Source organism: Anolis carolinensis, unplaced genomic scaffold, assembly GCF_035594765.1.
Source record: "Anolis carolinensis isolate JA03-04 unplaced genomic scaffold, rAnoCar3.1.pri scaffold_8, whole genome shotgun sequence".
NCBI classification, from domain to species: Eukaryota; Metazoa; Chordata; class Lepidosauria; order Squamata; family Dactyloidae; genus Anolis; species Anolis carolinensis.
In genome coordinates this window covers 5,727,535-5,741,606 of record NW_026943819.1, presented here as the reverse complement: position 1 = coordinate 5,741,606, position 14,072 = coordinate 5,727,535, and the positions used below count along the sequence as shown (strand labels likewise).

Sequence of the window (14,072 nt, the reverse complement as noted above, 5' to 3'; positions counted from 1 at the left end):
GTATCAACCCAGAGGTGTGGATGAGGGGTTGTGCTGTCAATTTTTGAGGTTGTGGGGTGTTTAGTTTTGTTTTGTCCTCTGCCGTGATTCCATCACTCTTTTATATATATAGATTAGTATTATATTGTATTACATTATAATATGTATAGACAATATATATTTATAAATTATTGTATACCATATTGTATGATATATATAATTAGCATAGCACGTTGACAATTTATTCACACATGGTAGGTAGTGGCAATGACCAAGTTGGTCTACACATAGGCAGCAGGCAAAGGGCTTTTGACCTGAACAACAGGTGAAAATTGAGGACACTGGAAACAGAGAAAAAGGTCAGGTTTTCCCTTGACATTACGCCTAGTCGTGTCCAACTCAGTGGGTTGGTGCTCATCTCATTTCTAAGCCGAAGAGCCGGCATTGTCCGTAGACACCTCCAAGGTCATGTGGCCAGCTTGACTGCATAGAGCGCCGTTACCTACACCTATTGCTATACTCATATTTGCATGTTTTCGGACTGCTAGGTTGGTAGAAGATGGGGCTAACAGCGGGAGCTCACCCCGCTCCCTGGATTCAAACCGCCAACCTTGCGGTCAGCAAGTTCAACAGCTCAGTGGTTTAATCCGCTGCGCCACTAGGGGCTCCAAGAATATATAAATGGCATTAATCAACAGTTGGTCCCTATACCAACACAAAGTGCTGCTTCACCCCAACAACAGTGGGTGGCACGGATTATTATACTGGAGCCATAGGACTATTGTTACTTGGCCAAGTTGAATTTCTATAGGCTCCTACACTCTCGTAATAAAGCCACACAATTGACAATAAAGCAACAGTTGTCTCCTGGTGCAGCCAAGGCAGAGAAAGTATCTTGAGGACCCACTCCTCTGGGACAATGACAGCTTTAGGAAAAGCAGCTTAAAGGCTTTAAGTGGATGAGCTGTTGCACAGACTGTAGCACATTGGGTCAGACATTTGACTGTCCTGGGCTCAGAGAACGAGGCCCATATCCACATCCCAAACATGGAGTCTTCAATGGTAGGTGCAGAGAAATGTCAAAATTTGCCATGCCAAAAACTCCAATGTACAAATGGCATCCTTTGAAATCAAGATGTTTGTGGCCTATACATGTATCTCCCTTATGTGCATACTATTGCTCATATGTTGCCTTTATGTTGATACCATACAGTCCATTGGTTTTTTTTAATACAGGTAAAAAGGTAAAGATTTCCCCTGACATTGTCCAGTCATGTCCGACTCTGGGGGTTGGTGCTCATCTCCATTTCTAAGCCGAAAAGTCGGCATTGTCCATGGACACTTCCAAGGTCATGTGGCTGGCATGACTGCATGGAGCGCCATTACCTACACCTATTGATCTCACATTTGCATGTTTTCAAACTGCTAGGTTGGCAGAAGCTGGGGCTAACAGCGGGTGCTCACTCTGCTCCCCGGATTCGAACCAGCAACCTTTTGGTCCACAAGTTCAGCAGCTCAGTGCTTTAACATGCTGCGCCACCGGGGGCTCAATTTTTAATACAAGGATTCCTCTGAAATAGCCTATGGCAGGACTAAAGTGCTGGCCCCTGCTCATTAGCAACTAACTCCAGAAGACCTCAGGAAAGAAAGAAAACAATTGCAGCCAGAGCAAGCAACATGGTGGTAGTCCCTACAGTGGGGAAAAATCTGTTTGAAAAGTAGTGTCCTATAACTTGAGATCTTAAAGGATCCTCTCCAAAGTACTAACCAAGTCTCTACTTAGCTTTCAAGCTGAGATCTGGTGTTTTCAAAGCATTTAGGATACCATGTTTGTTGTCATGTGCTTTCAAGTCTTTTCTATCTTATAATGAAGCTATCACAGGTTTTCTTGGCAAGATTTGTTCAGAATTCGGCAGTTTTCCATGAAGGCCCAAAGTCATCCGGTAGGTTTCTACAGCAGAGTGGATACAAATCTGGCTCTCGAGACCCAGTCCAACCCTTGGCCCTTGCTCCTTGCCCTTCTGTATTACTGTGGTCAAAAACTGCACTATACGTAAGGTGTAGATGTGAGGTAACCCTTAGGGTCTTTGGATGTCCCAAAATACCGGTGTATATATTCTTGCAATCGAAATGAATCAGAAGTTGTCTTGCAGGACATGCAGTTACCTGTGGTCACACAAGAAGCTGCCTTCTCAGCTCTACCCTGTACATTCTTCCCCACGAATAAACTTGAGAACTAACACCTCTCAACCAAGGACCCCCCCCCAAGAAGGAAACAGCCAGGCCTTGAAGCTGCAAGGCTTTTCAGTGCTAATCAAGGTGATTAATTGCAACACTCAGACTTGTCTCCAACAGACAAGAGTTCTTTATGCCACCCTGGCCAGATATATATAACTCCTTTGCAGTTTCCAACCAACTTCACAACCTCTGAGGATGTCTGCCATAGATGTGGGTGAAATGTCAGGAGAGAATGCTTCCAGAACACAACCATAGAGCCCAGAAAACAAATAAGACCCTACTGCATGTCTGGCAACTACCCAGATATTAACTGTCTCTTTTAAAGAGCAATCTGTATCAGACATTTAATGTAAACATTAAATTGACATAACTAGCACTTTAGCCCAGTTTCCTACAGATCTTATCCATTTTATCATGATGTATGTGTTTTTATAACTCGTTTTATTGTTTGATTTGTTTTACTGCTTGTTTTTATATTGTTCTATTGTAAGCCGCCCCGAGTCCCTTCGGGGAGATGGGGCGGGGTATAAGAATAAAATTATTATAAACATCAATCCCAATACATAATGATCTAATCTTGCCAAGGGAACTCCAGAATAGGTCCATTTTGGTAGTCAGAAACAAATTGAAAGCACACTATGGATTGTTTGAGACATTAGAGCAAGGGGTGGAATTTGTGTACTACTCACAAATTTGCCTCATGCAATTATGAGCTGTTGATATGGGAGGACACCATTTTGCATCCAGGCCAGCCCTTAAGATTCCTGGTGATTAGTCCAAGAGAAATTAGCCAACGGCATTCTTAGTCCTTAAAGGCAGCATTTCTCAGGGTATTAGATACAGATCAGTGTTTTTGGATGGCTGCAAGTTCTTTTCTGCAAATGGATAACCGAGCCCCATGGTTTTCTCCATGCTGTCACCAGAGATCATCTACCTTGAGGTCCAGTGTCATTGGTACGAATCTATGTCATCCTGTTTTGCAACTGGCACTGTGGACACTTAGGAAGTGATGACAATTCTTAGGACATGAAGACTAAGTAGCGTACAAACCTTTCTCCAAGCCTTGAAATCCGCATAATGCTTCACCATTCAGATCAGAGACACAACACATTTAAGATAGAACCTAGCACTTTTATTAAGATTCTTTTAGATTATGTTGGAATTTCAAGAACCAGACACATGTAGTAAACGCCCAGAAAAAAAAAGTGGAACGCAAAAGGCACTTCCTGCGCAGGACACTGGCCGTGGGACGGGTAAGTAAACAAGCCGGCTTCTCTGTACCACACCGGCCAAGTCAGCCCCTCCCAGGGCCAGTCCCCCGCAGCACGGCCCTCCCCTGTTTTACAGAGCCAGACCCCCTGGCGGATGGGACCCAAGGCTTTTCTGTAGGACACCTTGGCCTACCAGGGAGTGCTGGGAACGGTCAAGGAATTGGTGGTGGAGTCAAAACCAAGTTTAAAAGCTGCCATTTGAGACAAGGGCTTCTCTGTACTCACACCCGGTCCCAAACACAATAAATAAGCAATTATTAAAAAATTTCAAGTATGTAGGGCCTTCCCTCTGCCAGCCACATCTTTTTCCAAATGCATTTGCATTCTGAAGAGAACTGGTTTCTCTGTAGCTACACCAGGACTTCAGAACGCAGTGTGGAACTTGGCTTTGGAAATAAACCCCTCAGAATTTTTGTGCAACATGAAGTTCTTGGCTCTAAAGAAATAAAAAATATATTCCAGGTGCCAAAAAGTGTGCAGCCTACAGACCTTGGGTATGATTTCGCAACTTCTCTGTGATAATAATGCCACTAGGTTGGCCAAAAGTCTGCCTAATAAGGTTGGTGAGGTTTGGCTAGTGCTAAAACGGGTGCATAGGATCTTGATATAAGTTCATTAATATTCCTGCCCCACCCCACCCATCCCCAGGAAGGTAATAGGATAATGATTAAAACATGGTGCTGATTCAATTTAAGGGCCTAATACCATTTGTTGTCAGACCAGAACTGCCTTGAATTAAAAGCAGCATTCGACTGGAGTGGAACTGGCGTTGCATGCAAGGCTGTCTGCTACAAGAGTCATGGCTCTCAGGTGATCAAAAGGGTGGAAGGAAAAGGTGGGCTTGATACTCTCATTAGAGCCAAGTCACGGCAGCATGCTGCTCTAGATCTGGACCAAGTACGTGGCACTGAACAGACTGTGCGCACCACAGGGGAAGCATTTTTGTTTTGAAGGGGAGATTGTTGTTAGCCTTTGGGCAACACAAAGATTAGACCAAATGAAGCATTGCCTTGATTATCGTCTGTTCTTCTCTAGGGATTACATATAGCGCCTATGCTCAACTGGCTTTACTTACAGGTCAAGCACACCGGAAAGAGGAGAAAGCACAGTGCAATTTGAGGTCCCCCAGAGGACTAATATTCATGGCAATTGACAAAAAGTGTGCCAAGTTAAGAGCAGAAAAGGACAGGATCATTTCTGGAACAGGGTTCTTTCCCACAGAATAATAGCCTGGAGGTTTCTCTGTAAAGTACACCAACAGGTCTGGGGAAAGAAGCCCCAACATGTTCAGTATTTGAGCTTTTTGGGCACTTCCCATGGGAAGTTGTTCCTACCAAAGTGACCATAGGCTGCAGTCTTCTGATACATAGGCTTCTTCAGATCCAGATCCCTGGAATATACAAGTCCGTAACTCAACACAGTGCATTGACCAAGCAAAGCAACAGCGGCGATACCAGAAGTGGCCACAGAGAGGATCAAGGCCGCAAGCCCAAACCATAGATCAATGGTGGGATTGTAAAGAATCAAACTCTCTCCACACAGCTCCCACAAGCAAAAGATGCGGAGGCATCCCAAGTTAATCTCAGCCCCTGGGCTCAACTTGACAGTACAGAATACTTACCGAATGGCTGCAGATCACCTTATTGGGATGTTACTCTCCTATCTGAATCGCTAGCTTTTGTTCCAAACCAAGCCACTCAGAACTTGGAAGCTCCCAGAAGTTCTGAATTGCTCTGTATACAGACTCAAGCGGCCCCAAACGTCACCCTGGACCTCTAGATGTTCAACAAGGCAAGCTTAAACCTGTTTGCCTTACGTAACTGGCTAAACATCATACCAAAAGCAGGCCTCTAAAATGTTTTAAAACTAACAGCTGGCTTAAGGGCCTGTAAAGATCAGCATTAACTCACTCATCTGCACTGTCCAAAAAGGGGGAAACGTCATCACCCTTGTACCAAAATCCCTAGCTTGCATGATCCTCACAATCCAGAACATTTAGCATTTAGTAGGGTGCTTTCATTCTCCATAGTAGTTCCAGCAGTTTTGCTCAAGGGCCATAATAAAAATAATAAAACTTTATTTATATTCCACTGTAGCTCCCAGAGGGGACTCAGGGCCGTATCTTGTTTAAGTGTAATAAACCCACCCTCTTTGGCCTCCTAAGCAGCCACCTTTACACATGCGCATGCACACCATATTTTACCTGACAATGACCCCTGGGCGCAGGTCAAAGTTCTTCTTCACAATCTCTAGCAGCTCGTGCTCACTCTTTTGGGAGGTGCCATAATGGAAAATTGAGACTGACAATGGGTGGGCCACTCCAATAGCATAGGAAACCTGAGAGCAAAGTTAATATAAAGCACAAGACATTGAAGCACACAGCAGCTTCACTCTTGCAAGCCTTACCTTCCCAGATAACATTAATATTCAATGTTTCAGTATATTTCTTACTCTAATTTACTTTCAGCCCATGTTTACTTCCTTTCTAACTTCCAGTTCAGGATTTAACTCTTCATTGAGATTTTAGGAAAAATTATGAACACTGCACTACGTTTGTTGGAAATAGCAACCTCCCAGGACTGTTACCATTTGTTAGTGTATATATTTGCTAACCTAATATTCTATGTGTATGTTGATTTGCCAGTTTGCCTGTACCTATTTGGTGTGGGAGGGGTTACAGACATATAAATGTACTGAGCATGTTCAGACTCAGGACTCCATTTTGTATTCAGTGTGTTTTACACCTCAGTGAGGTCGATGCATGTGGCCGTTTGGACTTCAGTAGAAAAGTATGACTTTTGGGCTTCAGCGAGTACAACTACACCTAAAGAATATGGCCTATTGATTAAGAATGTTACCCTATGTACTCAACACACAGAACTACATCCTACCTATAACTGAACTTCAATAAGAAATGTGCCTGTATGGTGAATTACATTTGCGAGTAATTTGTTTACTCACATTTGTGAGTAAACAAAATAGGTTATTTTTCAAAGGAGACTTGTTTCAGCCTTTAAGGTCAACCAGAGCATGCATTTAACATTGCCATGCAGAGATACTCATGACTTCTAGCCAAGAAGCAAAGTGTGAAAACGTACCTGAACAAGCACTCTCCGACAAAGACCAGACTTTACAAGGGATTTTGCAACCCAGCGAGCAGCATAAGAGGCTGAACGGTCAACCTTTGTGTAGTCTTTACCAGAGAAAGCACCACCTCCATGAGCTCCCCAACCTCCATAGGTGTCCACAATAATCTTCCGGCCAGTCAAGCCCGCATCTCCCTGCAAGGACAAATTATGCTGGTCATCTCTTTGGCAGCCATTTCCCTGAATCATACAGCTGTAGCTGCGATATCCCAGAAACTAGTGACATCCACCCAAATACTGGTTCCCTCCAATGACATATACACAACCCCAAACCCTCTTCATACCTGGGGGCCACCAATCACAAAACGTCCACTGGGCTGCAGGTGGTAGACAGTATCATCATCCAGGTATCTTGAAGGTACGACAGCTCTGACCACTTTTTCCTTCAAAGCATCCCTCATTTCATCCAGACCAATTTTCTCATCATGTTGCACAGAGATAACGATTGTATGGACTCTAATAGGGATGACAGCACCCCGGTCCTGTCGGTACTGCACAGTCACCTGAAAAGAAGTCAATGGGAACATTAAGGGTTGTTGTGTGTTTTCCGGGCTGTGTGGCCATGTTCCAGAAGTATTTCCATATGTTTGGACAGAAAAATATTCATAGGAAATATCCACAACACTCTTCTACTGTGTGGAAACCTCATTTCTTTGACTTTTCCAAAGATGTAGTAGTGGATACAAATTGGGACACTTCTTACCTGAGTCTTGGAATCTGGCCTCAGCCAGGGCAAGGTATGGTTGCGACGGAGTTCTGCCAGCTTCGCATTAAGCTGATGGGCCAAGAGAAGGGTCAGGGGCATACACTCCTCGGTCTCATCCGTAGCATAGCCAAACATCAAACCCTAACACAAAAATAAGAACTTTTAACTTCTGTAGATTTTTTTATTAACATTTATATCCTGCCCTTCTCACCCCGAAGGTGCCTCAGGGTGGCTTACAAGTCATATGTACATACAATATATTATTTGTATAGTACAATACAAGCATTATATATTACTATATTGTACCATACCACTATATTGCAATATTATTAGCAACATTACATGTAATATAAATATACAATTATAATAATGTATTATTATATTGCATTACATTATAACATTATTAATATTATATTATGCATATACATTATATTATTAGTATAGCATAATATGATTATTATATATTATTATTTTGACACAGGAGACATGGTGGAATGATGTCTTCCTGCCCTCTTCTTCAAGATGACATCTTAGGCGATTATGTACAATTTAAGATGACTCTACAACTCATTAACACCAACCTGGTCACCTGCACCAATATCCTCCTCCTTTCGGTCAAGGTGGACTCCCTGAGCTATATCAGGGGACTGCTGCTCCAGGGCAACCAACACATTGCATGTCTTGTAGTCAAAGCCTAGAATATAGACAAAACGTTTTAAACTTAGGGCAACAATCTCAAAAAAAAACAAAAAAAAAACACCATGCATTTCTATGAGAAACAAAGAGGAGACCTAATACACAGTCAATCTACCTACCTTTTGAGGAATCATCATAGCCAATGTGCTTGATTGTTTCACGAACAATTTTCTGATAGTCAACCGCAGCCGAAGACGTAATCTCTCCAGCCAAGAGGATCATCCCGGTCTTTGCAGCAGTTTCTAAATGAAAAAAGAGAATTGACATCCGTCAGTCCTAAGTGCAGAAGAACTATGGCGCTCATCTACCACACTCCCAACAGAAGCAGTTTCTCTTCACAACAGAAAGAGAACACTCACCACATGCAACTTTGGCATTCGGGTCTTGTTTAAGGTGGGCATCAAGAACAGCATCACTGATCTGGTCACAAATTTTATCTGAAATCAGAAAGGTTCAGTTACTTTCCAATTCAAAGCCACTATTATTTTTAAAACTCCAACCAATACAAAGGAAAAGTTACGTTAAGTAACAGAAAATACATATAACTGGTTTCTAAGACTGCCCTTTAATTTAAACATATATACACAGTAGAATTGCTTATCCAATATAAATGGGCTGGCAGAACATTGGATAAGTGAAGATGTTGGATAAACCCGACAGCTGCATTCCCCAATAGTTTCTATCTCAACATCATACTGTTCAATTAGTAAGAACATAAATGTCAAGCCTCCACATTCAGTTAGTACCTTCAAGGCATACCCTTCTCCTACTTCTATGACACACGCATGGTTAGTCATCCTTCCCAAATGCTTATAACTCTTGCTGTTATTAAGATGCTGCAATACTGCCATTTACAAGTTGTAAAGGCACCTGGTTACAAAATACTAATTAAGTTATTTAGAACCTTCACATAACCAAGAAACAAATTTAAGCAATGGATTCCCTGAAACCAGAACGAGTTTAAACAAAGAACTCATCACCCAGACACAATGAACCCAACTTGATCACCATACCTCAGAACAGTTAATATCGACCTACAAGTAAGTCTTATCAAGATCTCTATAGTTGAAGATGTGCTATAGCCAGAAACATTTACAATATAATTTACATTAATTAATAATTATAACATATATATACATATAATATTCATAATATTATATTGTAATACGATACAATACTAATAATACAATATAATATTATATATTATATTTTACATGTATTACTAATATTACAATATATTGATATAGTACAATATAGTAATTTATTGCCAGTATTGTACTATGCTAATATATTGTATGTAAATTTAATTTGTAAGCTGCTCTGAGTCCCCTTCGGGGTGAGAAGGGCGGCATATAAAAGTAGCAAATAAATATTTATTATACAAAACACTGTATTTATATGTGATCCACAGCCTCAAAACTGTTAGAGATATTAAAAATTAACTAGGTATTTTAATTACAACAATGTGAGTCAAGCACTGAAAGGGTTAAATAGATGCAATGACTCAGCAAAAGCTGAAGTTCAATATAAGCAGGTGTGCCTGTAGCTTAGTAAGCCTCATTGAGAGAAGCCCCAGGTTAAAGGCTTTACACGTGTAGCTCTAGTGTGGAGGCTGCTGTGTAAGTTCGGTGTGAGAGGAGGCTCTGTGAAACCAAAGCTGTTTATCTACATGAGAAAGCAGCCCAGCGTGGAAGCAAAGAAGGAAGTAGAAAGAACTTTGTGTGTGTTACGGAAACCTTGTTTTTGTAAATATTGCAACCATATTATTTTATTACAAAAGAAGAGATAACATTGGTCTGTGTGTTTGTTTTTTAATCACTTTTGGCTACTAGTGCTGAGTCACGATGCTGCTAATAAGTTACTCTGCTGTGCATCTATGGGGAGGATCTTTTGTTAACAAGCCCACAATTGTCTGAGGGCAGAACATACCTCACAACAGTTAATATCTACCTACAAGTCGGATCAAAATCTCTATAGCTGAAAATGTGCTAAAGACAGAAACATTTACTATACAAAACACATGAACAACAGTGCCACCTAACATCTCATCCAGAGGGCTCAAAAAGGTGACAATTGAGGATAATCAATGGAAGCAGCATCTCCAAATGAGACTACATTTGAGACAGAAAACATAATCTGCTAGATCAAGAACAACAAGTACTAATGGGACACATATTACATAGATCTATAATGTAAAGATCAGCAGAACTGCTAAGTAACCACTCAGGTTACAGATGTTTAGCAGTTTTTCTAGAGGTGACAATGGCATTTAAGGCAGATAACCACTTATATTTAGTTATATACAAAAATATTGTACCAGTCCAAAAGCTTTCTGAGTCCAGCACTCTTGTAACAGTTGCTAATTGATTGCCCAGAAGAAGCCCATATGCAATTCATACACAGAATATCTTCACATCTATTCTAGCAACTGATATTGGAAATATTCCTGTCCTATGCCTTCAAGCGGTTTCCAACTTAGGACAGCCTTTTTCTATGAGTGTTGTGATACTTCCCCCCCCCCCCCCCCAGTTACCCAGTGGGTTTCCATGGCTGAGCAGGTCTCCAGAGTCACGGCCTAACCATGCTGGCACTTTATTGAGGAACGTAAAAGAAAACAATTTATAACCACCATGAATAGCAACCACTGACAGTCTCTCTCTCCAATTCATCAACTCCCTTTTTAAAGATTCCAAGAATTATGCTAGCCCCTGTATCCCAGGATATGACCCTAGATTATCTGGCAGTGGAGACTTGTATATTCCAGGTTAAAATAAATAATCTGAGATCAGAATCTGGGATATAGGGCAGTGTAGATGGCAAAATTAGTAAGACCAGGTGACCTTTTATTCGACTTGGTAATTTCTAATGATGATTCTATAAACAAATAATTTGGTGTGATTCTTTTCCACAATCAAGGAATGCACACATTACAGTGGTTCATTTTACTAAGGAAGAAAGACAAATGCGGCTTGGAAATCAATGAAGCCCTAAAATGGGCTTCTTTTATGCCTGATGCTTTCTATACTGTTGAAAAAAATGAGAGCTATGCAATGGTCTGATGATTTTTTTCTTCTTCCCAGCGGGAGCCACATGACTCCAATGCTCTATGTCTGTGGCGGAAAGAGACACTCTTTCCTTCCGTGCCTTTTCGGCAGCACAGCAAACGCCTACATGGCTGGGGTTTCAGCCCAGCATCCATATCTCCTGGTTTCTCCAGCCGTCCTGGATGAAGACTATATTTAGACACACAACATTCCCAGCACACTTTTTCAGCCCTGAGAATGAAACGCCGCTCCCTTCAAGGCAAGCAGAGACATCATGGCGGAATAAGACAATGGGGATGCAAGCCTCCCTTTTCCACCGAGCATCCACTCCTTGTTTAGGTCAAATATATGCCACAATCCTTAATTTTAAACCCGTGTCCTGTGTTTCACCTCTGTTCTGTGTATTTTAATATATGCATGTTATAGAACTATGTCAGGGGCTGCTATGGTTTTGTATGTTTTTATGAATTCAATCTTCAATTCTTGAAGACTAATAATGTTTTAATACTGCTTTCATATTTTTATGTTTTCACATGTATTGTCATGCTTTTAACATTACCCACTTTAGAGTCTCTTTATGGAGAGAAAAAGCAGGATATAAATAAACGTAATAACATTAATATGCAGCTTTTAAAAAATATGTATACTTATAGAACTGGCATGGGCAAACTTTGGCCCTCCAGGTGTTTTGGACTTCAACTCCAACAATTCCTAACAGCCAGGTGTTTCTGCCCACCAAAACACCTGGAGGGCCAAAGTTTGCCCATACCTATTATATAATGTTTACAATGTTTGTGCTTTAATCATTCTGTAACCTGCTATAGTGTATACTATAACACTATGGGTAAAAGTAAAGGTTTCCCCTGACATTAAGTCTAGTCGTGTCCAACTCTGCAGGCTGGTGCTCATCTCCATTTCTAAGCCGAAGAGCCACTGTTGTCCGTAGACACCTCCAAGGTCATGTGGCCGGCGTGACTACATGGAACGCCGCTACCTTCCCGCAGGAGTGGTACCTATTGATCTACTCACATTTGCATGTTTTCGAACTGCTAGGTTGGCAGAAGCTGGAGCTTACAGTGGGCACTCACTCTGCTCCCCGGGTTTGAATCTGGGACCTTTCAGTCTGCAAGTTCAGCAGCTCAGTGCTTTAACACACTCAGCCACCAGAGGATATAACACTATATTGTAATATTATTGGCAATATTACATATAATACATACCATTAGAATAGTGTATTATTATACTGTATTACTTTATAATATTATTAATATTGTATGCCAAGGGGATAAAAGCCTCATGACTTGAAGGTTGGGTTGCTGACCTGAAAGCTGCCAGGTTCGAATCCCACCCGGGGAGAGTGCGGATGAGCTCCCTCTATCAGCTCCAGCACTGTGCGGGGACATGAGAGAAGCCTCCCACAAGGATGATAAAACAACCGGGCATCCCCCTGGGCAACGTCCTTGCGGACGGCCAATTCTCTCACTCCAGAAGCAACTCCGGTTGGTTGCTCCTGACACGAAAAAAAATGCTATATTAATAATATACGAATGGTTCAAGGATTTTATACTGTATGGTATAAAATGTATTTATTGTCTTTTGTTTAATTATTCAACTTTTAATTGCTTATATTTTATCTTCCTGTACTGTATTATTGGCATTGAATTTTTGCCAGATTGTGAGCCGCCCTGAGTCCCTTCGGGTGAGAAGGGTGGGATAGAAATGAGGGAAATAAATAATAAATATATAGTTATATAATAAACCCTTCCCTCCCTCAAGAAAGGAATACATGAATCACACAATGCACTCGGCTATTATATAATAGGCCCTTCCCTGAGCATCCAAGCCTTTCCCTTTTAGGAAACCAACCCAACCCGCTTTGTAACATGGATGCCTCCATTCCTCCTTCCTTCCTGCCATGCGGGGAACCACGTGGTCGCCTGCAATGCGGGGCAACGCGCGCGCTCCCGACAAGACCGCGGGGCCGCGCACGCCCTCGTCACCGTTGCCATGGTGACCAACCCGGGCTCCGAAAAAGACCATTGAAAAAACCTAAGCTGAGTCCTTACTTAAACTCATTTATATTGCTGTCCATCACCCTAAAACTCCTTTCCCTTTAAAAAACTACAATACCCACAATCCCTAGTAGTTGAAGTGGTGAAGAAGGAATGCTGGGAGTTTGAGTCCTTTTTTAAAAAAAACTAAACTCAGTCCTTACTTAAACTCATTTATATTGCTCTCCATCACCCAAAACCTCCTTTTCCTTTTAAAAAAACTACAATACCCACAATCCCTAGTAGTGGAAGTGGTGAAGAAGGAATGCTGGGAGTTTGAGTCCTTTTGAAAAAAATTCCCTCCTGCTTCTTTAAAGCGGCGCTGGGCGGGACTTCCTTAGCTGTCGCTCAGCAGACCGCCGTCCAATCAGCGGGGTCGTTGAAGGAGGCGCGCGCTCCTTCTCGCCTTCCCGCCTCTTTACAGCCGGGTCTTTTTCTCTTCTCTCTCCCTCTTCCCCCTCCCATTCAGAGCATCCGGGTATTCTGGTATCTTTCTCCCTCAGAGACTCACCTGGGTGCCCTTCGCCCACCGACTCCGAGGTGAAAAGGAAGGTGCCTTCCTCGATCCTGCTGTCGCGCAATCCGTTCATGGTCGGAGAGATCTTGGAAGAGCTTCAAGGCGGTCACGAGTGAGAAGGGCCCTTTTCCGCGGAGGAAGCTTTAGCTAGCAAGACAGCCCGGCGCTGAATCTCAGAATGAGAGAGCCGGCCCCTTGTGGTGGTATTTATACCCCAAAGCCACGCCCACCATCCTCCAAGTCTCCGCCCCTTTTCCCCACTTGAGCCAAATCAAGAGCAGGGGTGCAGGGCGGTACCATTCCAATTGTATCAGGGGGAGACGATAATTATATTGTGTCTGAATAGTCGCTCATTTCCGTACCATTTGGACGGAGCCACTCTCCCGTTCACCATTTTGACTCTGATTCATTATCATTCATTGTG

The 14,072-nt window shown here is 42.2% G+C and overlaps 1 protein-coding gene across 1 annotated transcript; it reads right to left on the bottom strand.

The window, feature by feature from the left end:
- Nucleotides 1-3,327: 3,327 nt before the first annotated feature.
- mat2a (methionine adenosyltransferase 2A) lies at nt 3,328-13,841 on the bottom strand. The gene is made up of 9 exons (XM_003227899.4): nt 13,643-13,841; nt 8,396-8,473; nt 8,156-8,278; nt 7,922-8,034; nt 7,338-7,481; nt 6,919-7,137; nt 6,587-6,769; nt 5,692-5,825; nt 3,328-4,878 (listed from the first exon to the last, which is right to left on the bottom strand). Exons 1-9 carry the CDS (start codon nt 13,719-13,721, stop codon nt 4,776-4,778), a joined length of 1,176 nt encoding a protein of 391 aa, XP_003227947.1. The 5' UTR covers nt 13,722-13,841; the 3' UTR covers nt 3,328-4,775.
- Between the last annotated feature and the right edge of the window lie 231 nt (nt 13,842-14,072).

Excerpts from the sequence above, each read along its gene's own strand:
- mat2a (XM_003227899.4), bottom strand. The coding sequence starts at position 13,721 with ATGAACGGATTGCGCGACAGCAGGATCGAGGAAGGCACCTTCCTTTTC. Across the intron at positions 8,035-8,155 it reads CTATGATGATTCCTCAAAAG|GCTTTGACTACAAGACATGC; the intron begins GTAGGTAGATTG and ends TCTATATTCTAG. Across the intron at positions 5,826-6,586 it reads GTCGGAGAGTGCTTGTTCAG|GTTTCCTATGCTATTGGAGT; the intron begins GTACGTTTTCAC and ends CTTTGCTCTCAG.